At 31.2% G+C, this 19,784-nt stretch overlaps 4 protein-coding genes across 4 annotated transcripts; 3 read left to right on the forward strand and 1 right to left on the reverse strand.

The window, feature by feature from the left end:
- Positions 1 to 258: 258 nt before the first annotated feature.
- Positions 259 to 3,691, reverse strand: Bm18220 (Uncharacterized protein; the record flags this gene model as incomplete). The annotated part of the gene is made up of 11 exons (XM_043075313.1): positions 259 to 492; positions 611 to 671; positions 866 to 1,038; positions 1,205 to 1,404; positions 1,528 to 1,630; positions 1,706 to 1,811; positions 2,072 to 2,188; positions 2,346 to 2,480; positions 2,617 to 2,827; positions 3,026 to 3,140; positions 3,590 to 3,691. 11 exons carry the CDS (start codon positions 3,689 to 3,691, stop codon positions 259 to 261), a joined length of 1,557 nt encoding a protein of 518 aa, XP_042931247.1.
- A 3,300-nt stretch (positions 3,692 to 6,991) lies between these two features.
- On the forward strand, positions 6,992 to 9,449 carry Bm9926 (Uncharacterized protein; the record flags this gene model as incomplete). Its single annotated transcript, XM_043075314.1, has 5 exons — positions 6,992 to 7,122; positions 7,802 to 7,930; positions 8,299 to 8,327; positions 9,121 to 9,219; positions 9,382 to 9,449. 5 exons carry the CDS (start codon positions 6,992 to 6,994, stop codon positions 9,447 to 9,449), a joined length of 456 nt encoding a protein of 151 aa, XP_042931248.1.
- A 1,849-nt stretch (positions 9,450 to 11,298) lies between these two features.
- Positions 11,299 to 11,740, forward strand: Bm9925 (Uncharacterized protein; the record flags this gene model as incomplete). Its single annotated transcript, XM_001898127.1, has 2 exons — positions 11,299 to 11,400; positions 11,486 to 11,740. The coding sequence occupies 2 exons, from the start codon at positions 11,299 to 11,301 to the stop codon at positions 11,738 to 11,740; spliced, it is 357 nt and encodes a 118-aa protein (XP_001898162.1).
- A 2,389-nt stretch (positions 11,741 to 14,129) lies between these two features.
- Bm3232 (Uncharacterized protein) lies at positions 14,130 to 15,042 on the forward strand (the record flags this gene model as incomplete). The annotated part of the gene is made up of 3 exons (XM_001898128.1): positions 14,130 to 14,232; positions 14,544 to 14,596; positions 14,866 to 15,042. 3 exons carry the CDS (start codon positions 14,130 to 14,132, stop codon positions 15,040 to 15,042), a joined length of 333 nt encoding a protein of 110 aa, XP_001898163.1.
- Positions 15,043 to 19,784: the final 4,742 nt, after the last annotated feature.

The raw sequence follows: 19,784 nt of genomic DNA on the forward strand, positions 1-19,784 counted from the left end.
GCTCTAAGATACAAATCAGCAGGCCAAATTAGGCTAAAACATGATTTCGAAAGCATCATTTTTTACAAAATGCGCTTGTGTAAACGAACACAAAAGGAGACATCATAATAGTAACTATGCATAACTAAAATTCAATTTTTCACTTTTCCAACAAAATAAGTTCATCAGTTTTTCAAATTCTTGATAAAACACCGGAAAAATCAACAATATTAAACTCGATCTACAGAACAATAATATCAGAGCGAATGTCCAAACAGCTCATGCTGACGATTTTGAAGGATAGTCCACTAAACGATTAGGCATGGGCAGACGTGATTTTTTACTGACAGGAGTTAACCGATGCCGAAGTTCAGTGTCATCCAATGCTCGCTGCGAAAATCTATCATTCAACTTTTTTTCATATAAGCTGAAGTTTTTCAATGATTTGAATCCGTACCTATCATCGCTGTGTTGCATAGTTTTGGTGCAAGAACATGCTTTTGGTTTATTGATCTGCAAAGGTAGTAGTAAGTGGCTTTTATGACAAGAAATCTTAGAGTGAAGCAAACCGACACTGCAAATAAATTTCAAAACTACCCTTAGAGTGGAAAAAGAAAAGATAAAATAGTACCTCAACTACACAAAGAAGTGTGACATAAAAGATTATGAAAAGGACCATGACACAATATACCCTATAATAAAATATTATATAGAACTGAAACTTCACAAAAATGTTTTAGCAATGAAGTAGAAAAAAAATTCAATCTAATATTCTTTATTGATTAGTTAAATAATTATTTTTTACATTTCATTAGTAATCTAAAACGTCTCAATTTCGTACTCATAAACTCCTCATTTGCAAGTTATTAAGCCCAATAAGATGAACCATATGAAAGTAATATATCCTGCTCGATTCTCGAAATTCGTGCCACAAATTGCATAGTACTCTAATGGTTCACCGCTTACTATTTCCGACAACTGTCCGCCGGGAATACAATGAAGATCGAATAGCTTCTGTTTTTGTTCTTCTATACAAAAATATTTTCTGCGGTATAAAGGCTGAAAACCATAAAACTCCAACATACATACATACAAAAACGCTATGATTTCGCTCAGAATGAAATTCATAAGGGATACAATAAAATCAGCAAAGCCAGTTTTTCTTGTAGCTGACTAATTACAAAAGATTATAAGTGGATAAAAGATATGTAAACTGAAATCCTACCAAACCAAAAGGTGAAAAAATTTGCTCCATTTCACCACACGAACCGACCGCCTGATGTATACCTTCTGAAATGATGTTCTCAGGGGAACTAAATACTGCCAATAACATATGAAGCAAGAAATGAATTGCCACAATTGAGAGTTCAGCAAGTGCACGAATACATCTTTCACCCAATGGAATTTCGATCAACTGATCTTTTCCTGTTGCAATATATATATATATATACATATATATAATAACAACCTATTTATGCACATACCTATTTCAAATCAGTATTTTTATCTATTTAAAATGCCGTGTAATGTGCAAGGTAAATTCCCAACCTATATCAAGCAAGTCATAATCCCTTTTAGAATTAAGCAGTGCTTTCAATACTGTAATTGCATAAATAACAAGCAGAAGTGCCAGTGGAAAGATGGAATGGATCTGAAAAAAAAGTAATTACGCATTTGAGGAATTATATCTCAAATAAGAAGAAACAAATTCATTAAAAAAATTTACCTGAAAAATATCATGCAGAATGTGGAAGAAAATTATGTACTGCAATGTAGCAAGGCAAATAGCAAACAAAGCTGCACCAAATACACAAAAGAATTCAGTAGCAAATCTGAAAACCTATTTGCTTTCCGCAAATTCTAGTTTTACATCTATAACATAAATAATCTAATTCGCACAAGGCTATTACAAATAATTACTTAACCACCTTAATTTAACTGATGCTAGTGAGTGCAAAATCATTAAATCATTACCATATACAAGAACTGAAACGGATTAGCTATATAGAGAAAAAATTAAAATTTCCGAACGGTCAAAAGATAAACAGCACTACCCATAAAAAGCATTTAAAAATAAAGAAAGATCTAGAACCTTTTCCAGTCATATTCTTTCCGAAGAAGTCCTTTCCGAAACAAGTATAAACTGGCATTGAATGATGTCCCTAGTATTGCATACCATGCCAACACAACTAGTGGGACAGAATAAAACCTAGAAAAGTAAATAGTGACAAGCAATGTATATCTGAACAATTCTCTTAAAGACCAGTAGTTTGTTAATGCTATTTAAAATGCTTCTGATAATATAATGGAAAACTGGAGATAGCTATTTGGAATATACACATATTCATTCATATTTATGTACATACGTGTTTATGAGACGTGGGTCACCATTATACCACTGCCACCAAAGCAACTTTGTACCCATCATTTGTAAGGGCAACGACAACAAGAATACCAGAATACCGTTTGCTGCAGCTTCACCCCACCACTTCAAACGAATTCTGCAAAAGCTTGCATATTAAACACAAAAAAACAGCATGTATTGCAATGTAATCAAACTCCGCCTTTAATATAAGAAGCAATATATTAATTCGAAAGTGGAAATTGAAATGAATTAGCGAAAGAAATATGAATTACCTTTTCACTATAATATATGAAGTGTAAAACAATGTGTGGTAGATACCACATAATAAATAAAGCGGAGTGCGCATCCCCATAACTGTTAACATTGTTTGACTGTAGAACATAACGTTCATACTTTCATCGGCAAACTTTATACTTTCAGTAAAGACGGCCAATAAATAAACACCAACCCATGTGTACACATAACGTGAACCATAACGTAGAGCTTAAAATTTTGAAACTTGTCCATCACGCTAGAATAGTATGGAGTGGAAGTGTAACTAAGAAGTGGCCGAACCTAAGAAACGACCGAACCGTTAAACTAAGAAAAAACTAATATTCATGAAAGTGTTTAAAAAAAGTCCTGATGTTTTGAAACATAGTTCCCAGAAGAGTTTAAAGGAATTATACAGTAAAATATTACCACAGAAGAATGACAATAACCAAAGCACTGTATAGACGAATTCTGATACAACCAACGTTGGGTGATTTTCTATCAATGGCTGTAGTTCCCGAGTTTTACATAACCAATCCGCCGCCTGTGAACATCTTGGAAATTATGAAAAGCCAAAGGTTTAAGGTAAGTACATATTCTAAAATTTTTTTTCGAGTCTTCAAAATGCAAGAAAAAACGAAAGTGAAAATATTTATGCTAAATAAATCTAATCGAAGTTTCATATTAACTACAAACACCCACATATGGAATATGATACAAGTTGAACCCGTACCTATATTTATGTAAACTAGAAGATACACAGAAACTATCTTTCATGGACATTTCATAGTCAGCAAATCACCTACGAAAACAATGTAAGAGAATTAAATTTTCTATATTAAAAGCCAAGTCTTGTTATAGCTACAGATCTTAACGAAAAGCAATGCCAGATTGTTTAAGAAGTGTTTTTAAAACGAAAACTTCAAAAAACAGTAGTCTTGCATAATTAAAATGTAGCACAAATGTGATGAAATAGAAGGAATAAATGTTAACTGTAACGATTTTCATCACTATTGATATGATATTCTTCCTCGTATTTGGGCATATCGTAAATGGGAGATAATTAAACACACGGGAATCCAGCAGATACTCCATAACAGCTAAAATCAACACACTTTCATCAAAGATAATATAAAATAGCTACGACAATATATAATAATAACTTCTTTGGAACGATTTTCCTTTTTGCAGAACCAATTTTCTTTTTATAATATGAATCGGTAAATAAATCGCAAATCTACGGCTGCTTATGGTGTTATTCACTCTACTTTGTTAACCAATTATTCATATTGCAAGATTTTGACTGAAATTTAAAATAGAAGGATTTTTTCAAAGTTTTCCTTAACGAGTGTGAAGTCATGCTTAGGACTATAGTATTTTGAAGTTAGCTCTTACAAACTGGAATACTAACCTAACTTATAAATGCGTTTAACATCATATTTTACTACATTTCACAAAACTAGTCATCTCAATTGTATCAGATCTTAACCATTTTTTCTTCTTGTTCAGTCAGTTTAAAGTGAATCATAATAACAAAGGAAAACTTGAGTTCCATCCGAAAATTACATCTCTAATATGGTAATATGTGAAGCATACCAGATCAAAATTTGAATAGTTCATCCGTCCATACAGATGGATTATCATAAGTAAAGTGAGTGCTATCCCTTTTTACTTCTCATATTTTTGAATAATTAACTTATCTAACTCAGCAAAATATTTGTGGAGCCTTGTTTCAATCAAAAAAGTAGTTCAAATGTAGTGAGAGAGATAAGAAGATGGAGCAACATTATTTCAAGATGGCAGTACTCTGAAAATATACTATTTGTATAGCATTTGTGAATTATCGAGAAAGAAACAGAGCAGTGGAGAACAGTCCTTAAGGAAGAGATTTATGTGTCATTTTCGCCACTACAGCTTATACACACAATAACTATGCTGACAATGAATCAATAAAGCTTCCATATATTATTAATTCATGTCTCCCAGGAGAGGAAGTCATCACTCCCTCAGGATACTCGGACTGGTCAAATGACGAACAACCAATAACCATAGCCATACAAGCACCACCAACCTAATTCTGATAACGCGCCAGTACCTCCCGCCAATTATAACATTTTAAACTGAAAAAAATCACGTTGAATGTGTCTGTGATATCGGCCAACCGCAAAATATGTTATGCAGAAAAGGCGGATATGGCAGTGATTGTGGAGGAGGTTGCTTCTGAGGTGGCGGTAAATAAAAGTTCCCAACTCTGAGAGAGGGAGTATTTTTCGTGTTATCGTAGCTGTCTCGTACTATGTTTTTGTCCTGGTCGTTGCTTCTTGTTCCCTCATCTTTCATTGTTTTCTTTCTCTACGTCGAATTCATCCTGCAATTTGCTTCATAATGGAATTACGGAGAGAAGAAAGTGGAGCTTGAAAGAAGGTGACATTCAGGGATGAGGACCTAAATGAAGAATCATTTAACTCAAAATTCATTAAAGCAATGAAAATCTTTTTCCCATTCGTGTTACTGAGTAGCTTAATGATCTTTATCACTCTTTGAATATTTTATACTCTTAATTAATAGAAGGGAGGCAAAAACAGGTCTTTTTATAATCAAATTAAAAAATCTGGCTCATTTTTACAATATTCAACTATCCAAATAAAATGACATTTAATATCATAAGCATAAAAGGAAACGCAAATTCTGCGAAAAGTAAAATGCATATATTTATTGGTAGACGGAAATATGCTTAATAATTTCTTTTTGTTAACTTAAAATACCTGTAATTGAGCGGATAAAAGGTGAACAAAGGAGTCCCTTCTCTCAATCATCTTACTATCTTTGATTCCCGAAACTCAGGCCTTTCTCCTTAATGAAAAGGGATCGTTAGCTGTTTTTTGATGTTTTATTTAGATTGTGCTTCTACAAGTTCATTTTATTATACTTTTTCAGACCTCTTTTCTAAATTTTTATTCTTCTTATTATTTTTTTTCTAAACTCTAAATTTCATGCGGAACAACCTTGTCAAATTGAAATATCTATTTGCAAGCATATTTTCTGTGGCTGCTTTTGATACTTCTTCAAAGTACAATGAGCTCATTCTAAACGTAATATCTCAATAAACGCTATATTTGCCTCTTCACAGAGCTAATTAACATGTGAGAGACGAAATTGTGGCGTGCATTATTTCATTAATAGAAAGTGTGATGCACTGAATGTATTATGATCAGTTTTGATATTGTTGGCTGATGGACTTCCTTTGTAATCATAATTAGAATGAACATAAGGCGAAGAATGGGCTATCTTAACTCCATCCGATAAGAGAGCCGTACTGAAAGATCAGATTTAAGAAGTTTTCAAATCGTCAAAAAGAAGAAAAACTGTGAATAGAAACAAAACTTTTGTTTGACAAGTCTTTAACCTCCATTTCACTGTTTAGTATACCTAAAGATTTTCTTAGTACTGGGAAACTTCATAATTCGAGGACTGTGGTCGTCGTTCGGTAACTTGGTAACTTGGCGAGCACGTTCCGCGAAACTAGTCTTTCGCGGAACGTGCCCATCATTGTTATGTGTGGAATCCTGATATTGCTACTACTCGGGTGAGCATTTCCACATTTGATAGACATCTCCATTATTGGTGTGAATGAACTGAGAATGTCTTGAGTATGCCGCCCTAAAAGATTGTATTGCGCTAATGATGCCAGTTAAAACATTTTTGGTGCGGAATCGAATTCTGTCCGATTCCTGGTTTGAGATGCTGATTGATAGAATTCGGCAGACACTTTCCGCGAAACTAGACAGATCTGTATATAGGAATGAATATTTCGAAGTAAACTAAATCATTTTCTCTGCCTCAAGAAACATATTTTGCTTTGCTAGATTTTATAAAATTTCCAATGTTTTCAGTAACATAGGATGAAGATAAGGAAGCCAAAATTAAATAGGAAAATTAGTGATGTATGATTTGGTTGTAACGTGCCAGTTTTTTTTTTTTTGTTGTTACTTTTATATCTTTTCTATAAAGTTTTATTATCACAATCAAGTTCATATACTTTACAAATGTGTCTTAAAGGTTGTGCATACTTCGTACTTTTTATATTGTACAGTGAGTAAAGATACAAGTCCCTCGTTTTGTAGCAATATTATATATCATTCCCGGTAAATTCGACATTTTATGTAGCAGTTATCATTCCCATCATCTTGTTTGTAATATTAGTAAATAATAAGTGCTAACATGTTCATGTTCAGTTTGAAAGCTAGGATTCTCAAATCAATTTTTGGTAATCTCTTATTTATCTATATTTTCAGTTTGTTGAGCATTTCAATCGATTTAATGCATTAGTATTTCAACAAATTACCGCTATATTAGTATATGAACACTACACACTACTTTTCCGTGCGGGCCGTTATGCACCAACTGGACCGGATAAACTATGATTCAGTACCAGTGATAGTGAAGTATCTTCATCAGTTAGTGACAAATTTGTTAAGATACGTCAGCGTAAAAGCGAAAAAAAAAAAAACGATGGGAAGCCAAATGTTAGTTTTTATATGTCTATTATTTTTGATCATTTTTTATGATTCCTTTTATTTTTTTTTTTTTCACAAGCTATATTCGGTGCAAAAATATAGAAACAATCGTCGATGTTTCTTATTTACTGTTGTAGAATGTGCAAAATCAAATGTTAGCTTTGTATGTAAAACATACGAAAGCCTTCTGATGAGTTCACATGCATATTATTCGATATCTTTTTCTGTTAATCAGGACAAGAAATCTAGTGTAGACAAATTTAAAGAAGTGTTAGGATTTCGGTATGGATTTGACAATCTGTGTGGCTTTTGCAAAGCTAGTGGTGTATTCGAGCTATCCTTTAGGTAAATGATTATCCTTTGTACAGAAGTCGGGCACATCGCAAATTATTTTGTACACTTGTAATATTCATTTGATGATATTGTAAGGTGAACACTAATCATCTCTCGGTCGTTTAGAGTAGAACTGTAGTATTTGAGTTAAACGGAGGAAAATTATCATGTTGCTGCAGCTCTGTTCTCTATATCTCCAGTTCAGGAAAATCGAATATTAATGCTTAGTTTTCTTCAAAGATAAAAAATTAGAAGCTCGGACTGTAAATTTTTTCTGCTCATAATTATGTAGTAAGTCATCTATCGCTTAATTAAAACAAAAGCATTGAACGCATTTCTTGTTCATTTTTTATAGCATCGAATCTTTTGGATATAAATTTTCTGCGATGGGTTCTGGATTTTTGAGCTCACACTTCTCTCAACAGTCAGTTCTTAAACTTCCAGCCATTATTGCTATAATTGATGCATCGATGAATATGAAAAGGTAAAATTAGAGTGATGAGAATTTGTGCTAGAAAATTGAAATGATTGTGAACTCAAGTTGAAATTGGTAGTAACAGCGATAGTTTTTAATCAGTGATTCTAGGTTATTTTTAAAATTATATTTTAAGACTAATAGATTTGCAGAGGATCTTTTGTGGAGCTCAGTTGGTTGAACTCCTCGTCTTTCAGTTGTTCATATTTTTGACAAAAAGATGGGAAGAAATTATGTGAGAAAAAAGTGTCAGTATTGGCTCATCATGCTCTCAGAACAGGATTTTGAGATCTCATTACTCTAGGCTTGAGTAATTGTGAAATTAACATTTTTTGAGATTTGTTACTTATGCACTGTGCATTTCTCAATTTTTTCAGCTCATTAGGGAAAGATTTGAAGCAAATTGGTATGAAATTTTTACACTCCTAATCTACTACAAGTGATGACAAAAAGGTATAACGGTGGCTTACTGTAGCCGATCTTCGGAAGATCATGTATGTTCTTTTTTTTTTTTTTTTGAATGTGGATAATTTTGTTTTATTTGAATATTATTTGAAATCAGTATTTAGAACCTTCTCATTGTCACTGTGCTGTAGTCATGTGGAGGAAAATTTCCAATAAATTGTGTCTTCATTGTCTTCAAATATCGAACATAAATTCTTTTTTGACTTTGAATAAAAACAAAATATTTACTCCAAAATGTAGATTCTCGCTTTTATTTTGTTTGTCTTTAAAATGTTTAGATTCATGAAATACCATTCTGTGGGGAAGTAAGTCAACAAATTTTTTTCGAAGTGATGAAGGAATAAGAAAGTGAAATAATTTTTTAGAAACTTCGATTTTATTTTTTTTAGAAACTTCAGAGCCCATCAGATCTTTTAGATGGATATGCTTAAATTGTTGCGCTTGGAATTGCAGTTATTGATTCACTTCTGCCTGTTAATTTTTTTTTTTTTTGATATGCTGAGCAAATTTTGTCTCTTACACTACGATACAATTGTATCTTGAATATACGGTTGCAATACAACTGTTTTTGTTATTGAATTTTCAACTTTAAAAGCAACCCTATATTCAAGACACAATACAAAGTTTGAGCGCTCCATAGTTTGTGCAGATAAAGATAGTATCGAGATCATGTATCACTTAATCAAACAATTTGATTCGAATTAAAATTAAGTATTCATGTCTCTTTTTTTTAGCTAGTTTGAACGATACGTTAATTGAAGTGCATTTTGCATGTCGAATAACTCAAACCGCTTTGATAAAATTTGCTGACCACGCAAATAACAAGATATTTGGTGATCTTAAATTTGACTTTTTTTTTTTGTTTTTATTACATTAACTGAAAATTACAAGAAGACATTACCGTTTTATTTGTTTGTCTTCATTTTTTTTCATTTCAGTTTATTTTCATAAATTCAATTTTTTTTATAAGTTCAATTTCAAATTCTTTTTTACAGACCCAAATTGGAATGTTTTCGGGACGATCAATGAATCCACTTTTAGATTCACGATCTTTGCCCTCTGATCTTTCTATGTGTCTTTGGTACATTCCGATGCATTTGATAATACTCTGCGTGAAAATTTCTTTGATTCACATCAAAGAGTTTATTAATTAGACAGTAAATCTGGTAATTCGTTTAAGCTTTTTCTTGCTTCATGGAAAATTTGCTGTAAGAGAAATTTGGAAAAGTTTTTCTTTGTTCAAATAGAATGGTTTTTTAATGTTGATGAATTCTATTTTGAATATAAAAAAAATGAAGATGGAGGTTCTTCGTAAGATAGCTGACATATGCATTGAACATACGAATGGCGGTAATGTTCGAATGCTTTGTTGGAAACATTGATGATGATTTCTAGTGGAGCACCTCAGCGAAGTGTAAATAAAGATTATGGCTGAAGATTTATTTGAGGCAAATGAAGTCCGTGACTCAGTGGAATTCTCAGTTTATTAGAAAATTGGAAGTTACAGCTATTAGGGCAATTAGAGAATTCCAGATCTTCTCGGGATAACTTTACTAAAAACAATATTTATCGGAAAAATAATACAATTGAAGTGAATCCTTAATTTGAGGTCTTAAGAATCTTACTAATGATTTTCAATTTTTCGAAATGTGTTTAATAAAGAGAGCAGGGTTTTTTTTTTTTTTTTCAGGTCATAAAGTAGTCATTTTTATTGCAAATTTTAGAGCCTTTTGATCTTCAAATTTAATATTTATTTGAAAAGTTTGAACTATAGTTTTTATTTGAAATGACGAAATCACTTCTTCTTGAAGTGAAGAAAAAAATTACATTCAGAACTGATATTTAATTTCTTTTCGTACCAACTTATTGTTAGCATTTTGATTCAAAACTTATATATAGTTGTGCATTAATTTTTCCTTTTTTTTAAAGGAATTTTATACTTGTCAGTTTCTGATTGTCACTTTTTTATTCAGAAATATGCTGATTGGATGCATGAAGAACCATCTTCATGTTTTAATTTTATTCGGAATTTTTCTTAATGTCGTATGTTTCATTTTCAAATTTCCTGCTTATTGCGAAATAAAAAAAAAAAAAAAAAAAAAAAAAAAACAGGGGACAAGTAATTCTGTTCTCTAACTCGTATTCGCCATTTTTTACCTATTCATTTTTTCTTTTTCCTTACATATATGCCGCAGTTACTGAAAAACGATTAACTGCCTACATGGTAGAAGATAGGAAATTTGAGCGATGATTCAAAGCATAATTTAACGACAGTTGTACTAGATTATTGTGCGAAAGTTGAAGGCGATTCTAGATATTATATAAGCCTTAAGGGATTACCAAATCTTGAGATGTGAGTCAAATGGTAATTTTAAAGATTAATAGTTGCAGGCTTCTAAGTTCTGTTCGTTTTTTGCAGTCTTAATAAATATTATATGTTTAAATTAGTAGCAAAGAATTCCTAAAATTTGGTAGTATGCTGTGCAGAAATTGTTGCTGCTTTATCAGTCTCAGGAGTGTAATATAAATTAGAGGTCATTCGGAGTTCCTTGAATTTTAATTTCTTTGCAACAACACAATTGTCACGCTATCAGTTCGATGAAATCAAAGAAATTTACATTGTGCAGTTTTTTGGATAACCTTGTTAAATATATGTAATGCACGTTCATTCTAAATATTTGTATTCTATTGCAGAAATGAATTTAAGAATTCATACCGGAGGAATTGTTTTGAAAAAAAAAAAATAACTTTGATGCATTACAGAATAATTTTGGTGTGTATTGACTTCTTTTATTATTCGTACTATTTCATTAGGAATATAAAATAAAATTACTAGGTTACCCGTGATTTTCTGGATAATCTATTTTTCATTTTTTCAGAATTTAATGTGTTATATTCGGATATAGGTTTTTATGGATCTGTGCTCATCGAAGGGCTATATGGGTACGGGACACAAAGCGCTGTTCGTATGGCTGTTGCTTTTGCTTGCTCTTGTCTTTCTAGTTGTTTATTTAGTTAGTTATTCATTATTTCACTACATTTAAATAATTTTAGAGAGTTATTCAGGATTCTGTTTTAAAGTGAATTAGAATTTTTCAGGATGGTGGTCTGGATGGCGAGCCCTCGATATTTTTTGTGATTTTAGGATTTTTTGACATCCTCTTTTTGTCTGCTGCAGTGGTCAGAATAATGCGCCACTACCAGATTTGTGGTATAGGACGAAGACAATACGATATGAATGCACCGTATCAGATGACAACATACATTTATCCTCTGGAAAAACGAGCTTCTGCTGTCGTATTTGGTAATTTTACAATTTTCAAAAAAGATTTGCAGCTTTGCGAAGTTTTCTAAATCAGCAAAAAATGTATTGTGCGATTGTTTCATGTAATAACTTATAGCTTCAAGATTATGGCCTATTTTGTCTTAATTATTTACCAAGATTTTTAAAATCGAGATAAGAATTTGTTTTAAAGTACATAGAAAAAAAAAACCATGGAATATTCTTATAAGAACACATTTTTTTTTCAGCATTACTGGTCTTCAAAATTATTTTCGAAGTACTGCTCTATATTCGATTAAAATTTGGTATGATCCAAGTGTTCTGGCTAGCAGTGCCATTTTGGTTATTTTTGATCATTTTGATCATCGAACTAACTTTTCGCTTATTCAGTATACATAATAGACCAGCAATAAAATTAAGACAACATAATTAATTTCCCAATTCATTTTAATTATGGACTAGGATTTGCTTAGTTTTTTTAAACTAGTTTAGCAATGTACATCTAATAAGAATTTTTTAAAACTGACCTTCTTTTGTCGCTTGCCAAAAAGACATTGAAATATATTCTGGCTGTTAAAACCTATGGCGACATTACATCTATGTTTTTTTTTTTTCTGTTCACTTCATTTTGTTTACAACGGAACTAAATTTGTATGTTATTTATTAGTCACTGTGTCGTCAATGTTTATTTAGTAGCTTGTAACGTATTTTTGTTTTTGTTTTCTTATTTACAAACAGCATATTAATAAGGCAAAATGTCTTACCAACGTGCTATTCTGAGAAAGGCTAATTTTATCATATTAACCGAGCATTTCTTCTTTTAATTCATTTGATTTGATATTATATGTCTACAATTTGCTATGTGTCGGATTGTTCGCAATTAAGCATTTTTTTTCACGTTTTTGGATCGAGCCAGTATGAGACTCTTTATTCCAATAAATGATATTGATGAAGAAAATGTATTTGTTATGGTTTTTTTTATCAACCCTTAAATCTAGAGTAGATGAAAGAATTCATTTTTGTAGAAGTTCCTTCTTTTTCAAAGCATTAGTTATAAGAATCAATTGCTTCTTTTGTAAGCTTACGAAGAAGTTATAGCTGAAATCTTTAAAATTTTGCTGTATAAAATTCTTCAGTTCTTTTTTCTAAAGTAGGATTGTACGTGTTACTGAATGCTAAGAAGTTGAGAAAGGAAAGCCGAGAAAATTTATTGAAGGCTAAGCAATACTCATTTATAGGCGAATACAACACGAGAAGAAAACGAGGTTGGACAAAATGATATATTACCTTTTTTTTTTGTTGATGTGGCCCAAGGACCAAATCTTGTGATAATGAACTTGGACAAACATATGAATACATGAACAATTTTCTTTTTAAGTGCAGCTGCAAGTATAATTATTTCTCAAAAATTTCCCTCATAAATAGAACTAAACCAAGCTTTTCCTTCTAGTTAAGCTTCGAAGAATGAGTTATACCCCTACTATTGCCGTCAGGACTGCTTAGCTTCCGCCCCATTTTCTGCAGCGCAAAGCTTAATTTCATCCTATTTCTTATTTCGTATTCTGCTATATAAGCAATCATCTCTGAAGAAGTGAAGAAAAGCTGTCAAAAGCAAACCACTTCAAATAAACCTCTAGCTTTGCTCCCTTAATTGTCATCCACTTCGTTTCCTTTTGGAGAATTCCTGAAGCATTCCTACAATCATCAGCATCATTGATTGATATGAGTGGTATGTAGTAATTTAATTTTGATTAGTTTTCCTTTTATTTACAATGAACTTCTTTCGTGATATACCGCTCAGTTCTATCATTCTCAACAATCTGAACCCGGGTAATGGAGTTTTCTGTTTGCTTCTTATGGCATTTTTATTATGGCACTTTTACCCATTTTTTTAACTATCAGGTTAGAAAATATCTGAAACATTAGTTTCAATTTAAAGCAGATATCATTAAACACCATATTACTTCCCTTCCCTCATCATATCCCTTAGACATTTTGAAATTACCTAAGATTTCAAGTATTTAAGCAGTACACTTTTTTATTACATTAGCATTTCTTACCAAGACTGCCCTTCCTACTAAATTTTGATACGAATGAATCAGTGAACAATTAATTAAAATGGGAAATTAAACTCAATCAAAATAAACTGTAACATTTCCTACTGATACATAACATTTTTGGTTTTTGCTGTGTAAATACCTCTTATATCTTTAAGCATTAACAATTAAATAGAATAAAAATTTAAGATCATGAAGTTTTTTAGAGAATGCAATTTGTTTTCCATGCAACAGAATAGCATACAGTCAAGACTGGAGTCATGGCTACTATTTGCACGAGCCTATCAATCATTATTATAAATTATATGGGACAACTTTCTCTTTTTTAAATCATCACATTATTCAAAACGCTACTTAAATTGCAGTCCTATTCCAAGAAATCAAGTCACGTCAGGCGGAATTCATGAAAGCATTCAATTCAGGTGATGCAGCAGGTGCTGCTGCATTGTACGACCCGGAGGGCTACTTCATGCCCAATGGCATTGATCCCGTTAAGGGACGAGCAGGTACTTTATTTAAATCGATCCGGAAGAGTCGAATTTCAAATATATGGAAGTGAAAACATTTGAGAAAGAATTTCGACTGACTCCGAAGATTTTACATTTAATAAAGTTACTTGTTGACAGAAAATTTGATTTGTGGCTGTGGAATCGTTCTTTCTACTTTTGCAATGGAATCACGGAGAGACTAATAGACTTTTCGTTGAAGCGTCTTCGAACATTTTTGCAGAAGTTGTAAAAGTTAATAATGTTGGGGTATCATTGAGAAAAAATATGTGACCAAGTTTTGTTAGAATAACGTTTATTTTGAATTTCAGGAATTGAATTGTATTACAAGCAGGATATGTCGGAAGGTGTTAAAAGTTGCCAGGTGAATTATTTAATGCATTTTTCAAATAGATTCATGAGTTTTCCAATCTGGAATCAATCGAATTTCATTTAAAGCATATAAGAAATTCGAAAAATGATAATGTAAAAGAGAAAGTGATTTTGTTCTGTTAACAAAATAAAATGTGGAAGCACATACATAGGAATAGCAAATCCTTAAAAGTTAACGGAATTTTAAGACTGCAAAATTTCAGAATAACGTTTCCTAAGCCCCATAGTTTTCCAGTTTCACTCTTTTCTTAAAATTTCCAGATAATAACAGAAGAAGTAAATGGTGCTGGTGACTGGGCTTTTGAACGTGGAAGTTACCATCTAAATGGTACACGTGGACCAGAATCGGGTGCCTACTTGCAAATTTGGAAGAAAGTAAACGGGAAATGGCTTATTCATAATGACTGTTTTAATGTCATCAAACCAGCACAGAAATAACCACAGGCGTAAAAAAAAAAAAAAAATTTTCTCTTTAATAACACAATTAATTTAATTATTTTTTAAATATTACTAGAAATAAAACAAGATTTTAGCGATTACTATTATTCATTGAATAATTTATAAATCTCACAGTAGTATTATCTACCATATAATATACTTTATAATATCAGTGCAGTACATGTTTCGTCTATCAGCAAATAAATGTTTGTATATGCTCAAAAAAATGGCTTCCCTAGTCCTTTATCTCATCTTTTTTTTATCTGTGATAAAGATGAAAGTTCTAAATTGACTATCAATAGTTATGCCAGTTTTAAAGTTTGAAAGCCCAATGATCAGTGAATATTTAATATTGCAAGGCATTCTAAAAGTATGATGTGACGAAATTTAATTGCACTATTTTAACAGTAACGCATTTCAAAGCAATCAGCTCAGAAAACTGTTTCTGGTGAGCAGTTGATTCAATTTCATCACCTTTAACTTTTAAGGCATGAATCTTGAATGTTAGGAATTTAATGTCATTATTCATTAAAACGAAATGTTTTGTTTCTCTGCCATTTTCGTCCGCAGAACTAATCAGTAACAAAAAAAAGCACCTAATAATCCTTACTGCAAAGAAAATCATGAACAATTTTTAGTTTAGTTGAATCATTAACAAAAAAAAAAACTTTTTGTTCTTTTTGAATTATCTGTGGCATATGGTTTATTAATTATATCTTTCTTTATGATATTTTTATCAAACTTGGTAAATAGATATCATGTTTACTGGCTCTTCAACTTTACTATTTGATTTGGATTACACATATTAAAACTGAAACACAAATACAGCATTGCCGTTCCTCGTCTTATGTAGATGACTTTTGACAGTATAGACGCACTGTTTGTTAGTTTAAAAAGATTCCGCTTATTTCGTATTTTGATCTGAAATGCTTAATTCAATGATCTATTTTTGAAGTAAAAGTATATCTTTGTCTTAACTTGCATATAAGACAAACTTTTGCGAGATTTTGTGCTGATACTGCACTGTTGGGGAAATCTTATGCGAACAGATAATGTCACTTTGTTCGTATTTCAAACAATAAGGCATCATCCTCTTTTTACTGTTAACTGTTCTGTAGCAGCAAACGATCTAACCTGAGAACATATCAATTTGCTGAAGACAAACTGAATGAAGTATATTGTTTGAATCCCTCCAAATAAGAAATAAAGTAGTTTAGTGTCTTTTTTCATTACGAAAAGAAATGAGTTGTAACAGTAAGTTATAAGATAATGAAGTTAAACAATAATTCTTAGTTTTCAATTCAGAAAAAACAACATAAAAAAGAAAAATTACATGGAAGTTTTTTCGTTATATTAGAATCGTGTAAGGATATCTAGACTTATTCATCTATCACTAATTCGAATTTCATTTTTTAAATGAAGTAAAAAAAAAAAAAGATGAAACTACTTGAAAATCATTGTTGTAAAAAAACTACGTATCTTTTGTGGAAAAGTTGTTCTGGGAGAAAGTTTTGAGAAAGGCATAAAGCTGGTGAGTAGATGATTAATCAAATTTAATATACAATATATTAATTAAGCTAGTTATAATAAAACAATAAAATGATGAGAAGAGGACCAGTTTGCAATGCATATTTTTACTGATTTCACAATAATATCATCATCTCAAAACTCCAAATGTTGTAGTGCACTGGTGATAGAAATGAATGATCGAACTGGAAATGAATAAATTAGTTATCACAAATATAAAGTGATGAGTGATACAGATTAATCATGTCAAAAGTCATACTCTGACATGTTTCCTTATTTATTAAATGTTTGTTACTTCCCTAATGCCATTTTCTTTAATAGCAAATCTAATTCAGCAAACTATTACATTATTTTTCTTACCATTTCCACTAGTATAATTTAATTTTAATTTCATTAAAGCAAAATTAGGATCCAGCATTACTAACTATCCATAAATACTGCACTTTTAGGTTAGACCATAATTCCATAGATTTTTTTTTTCAAATTTTGAGATGAAAGACCATGGAATTTTATTTTTCTTCCCAAAAGATTAGCAAAACTTACGGGAATTTTAAAGTGACAATAATCATTGGGTGCACTTGTCCTATACATAACAATACCATTTATCTTTTATGGTCGTACATCTGTTTTTTTCACGACTCTGTAAGTGATAATCTGTCTCACTTTAAAAAGCAAAATCAGGCTCAATTCATCTTCTTTCCATTTTCTACCAGTTTATTGACTTATTTCCTTTCCACTCGCACAAGTTAGCAAGATTTGAATTAATCCACCTCTTTTGTTAAAAAGATAGAAAGAACGGCTTCACATTTGGAAATGACCGAGAAACAAAATATCTCAAAGGTAGCACATTGCTCTATCTTTGCAATTTTACTTTGGAGTTTGCTGTTTCTGAAGCCAATTCTTTCTTTTTAAAGCTTTTCAAATAGGAATTCACATGAATGCTAATCAAGCATATAATCTTTAACAAATGATTAGAAATTGGGCTTTTGACACTTTCAAAAAGCAATAAGCGAAGCGCGCAAGATGAAGCGAAACTCAAATAATAAAAATGATTTTTTTTTTTTTTTTGGATTTTTTCATATGTTTTAACTAATCCTCTCATTAATTTCTGCAAATACACTCGAAAATGAGCAGTACATCTTCTTTTGTCCTATTTATTCTTTTATTTGCGCTTCGGACATAGCACAATGAATTGCGCCTTATGTCAGATCATTCATATTTCGATCTCATAAAACTAAAAATTAAGACTAAAACTCATATTTCGATTTTTCAATATTTTTTCAAATCTTTAGTTATCATTTCGAGGAAATTTTCAAAGCAAGATATATCGGACTTTAGGTAAACTACGAGGTCATCACCGCTTATTGCAGTATAAGAATTTAACAAAGAACTCATTAATTTATTTTCAATTGAGATGACGCCACGGAAGAGTCTTCAGAGCTGTCACAACAGATGTCCATAGGTAATGATTTATGTCATGATCACAACCTTAACAGAGAAATAATTCTAAGCTTTTTAGACCCATAAGTTAGCTATGACTGCAAAACATTGTAAATTTAACATTGTGAAAATTGTAATTTTAAAACTTTTTTGTAATGTATTTTGTAAAAAAAAAAAAAAAAAAATGTAAGTTTATTAATTACTCTACGGCTATTAAAAACGGGCTGGAAATGAAAGCGTTCTCTGCATTGCTTTTAGAATTTGTTAAATTTACGCCTCATTGAAGGCGCTTTCTCGTTCCTTTTAGAATTTACTAGATTTATTTCCAAAACTCATTTCTAGTACTTTTCTATTGATTGTAGCTTATTTCATGTTTAAACTGTGGTGGTGATAACAGTAGTGATAAGTTTCTTCGTCTTCAAACTGAATGGTGAAATAGGATTTTTGGATTTCCGCTTCCTAATTATGTCAGAAGTATTTCTTAAGGTTGTCATTCCTGTTTTCTAAAGGAATCTTATATTGTAAAACAGTCTTTCAATCTTGATCAACCACGGCAGTAATTTTTTTTCGATAACTGTAATTATTAGCGCACAGACTGTAATTAGTAGTAATAATCAATACTATTTTTAAACAAAAAATTAACAACGATGACAATTGCTGCTTTATTACTTTTTGAAAATGTAAGAAAATTGACAAAATTTAAAACATCTAAATCTCGAAAACTTCAATTCCAATGTATTTATCCAAATGGCAGTGTTGCATTTATGTGTCATAGAGCTATTTCTAAAGGATATTTCAATAATCTTAATAAGGTTTTGGAAAAATATGTGAGACAAGTAAAACAAATTTAAAAAACAGATTGGAAAACGATTCAGCACCATCATTTCGGAAAATTAGGATATTAGAAATATTGGGGTTGCAATAGAAATTTAAATTGTAAAATTATTTTTCCTATGAAATTTGAGGAATAGGAAGAAAAATCAGCCGTCTTTGGGTATGCACTGCGCCTTTTGTTGAAACTGCTAGGCGTGACTTCGGTAATCACCTGAGAACAACAAAGTAAACAAAGATAAACTGTTAACATAATCAAAGTAGAACTTCTCTTCCTTTCAATATAGGAATTTTACTAAATTCAATTCTTCCTCATTTTTTCTCTATTTAACAATTATCTATTTTTTATGTTTTATCATCTTTCATGTTTGCTGATTGTTCGATTGGCTGTTACATTTAAAGCAGTATGAAATTTAAAATAAAATAAAATCAGTTTTTCGCTTAAAATATTCTTTGCTCACTTTACATATAATTCCTGTTGTCAAATGTTTTCAGCTAATGAAGCCTTTACTGAATTAGTGGAAGATGAAAAACATTCAAAAGATGGTAAGTAAAATAGCTGACGATTTCAAGATAAATTTTTAATTTCCCGAATTTCCACGTCATCGCAAGTCTCTGTTTAATTCAGCTGTATTCTGTTCTCATTTCTTGCTTTCAACTTTTAAATAAATGCCTGTTAGTCTGTTCCCATTTTCTGAGAGGGATATCCGGATTCTCCGTTTACTAACTATTGTATTTGTAAAAAGAAAAAAATTGAGTAGGTGATGAAGTGTAAAACAATCTTGCCTTCTCAAATGGTTTCAATTTGCTGCTGGCGAATTTGAAGTTATATTAAAATTTGAAGAATTAGTATATTGAGATTTGTTTGAGATTCTCATAAGAGTGAAAAACTGCAATATTAATAGCAGTCATTTCAAATGTAATTTATAACAACAAATGTTGTA

Source organism: Brugia malayi (genome assembly GCF_000002995.4).
Source record: "Brugia malayi strain FR3 genome assembly, contig: Bm_v4_ChrX_scaffold_001, whole genome shotgun sequence".
Lineage (NCBI taxonomy): Eukaryota > Metazoa > Nematoda > Chromadorea > Rhabditida > Onchocercidae > Brugia > Brugia malayi.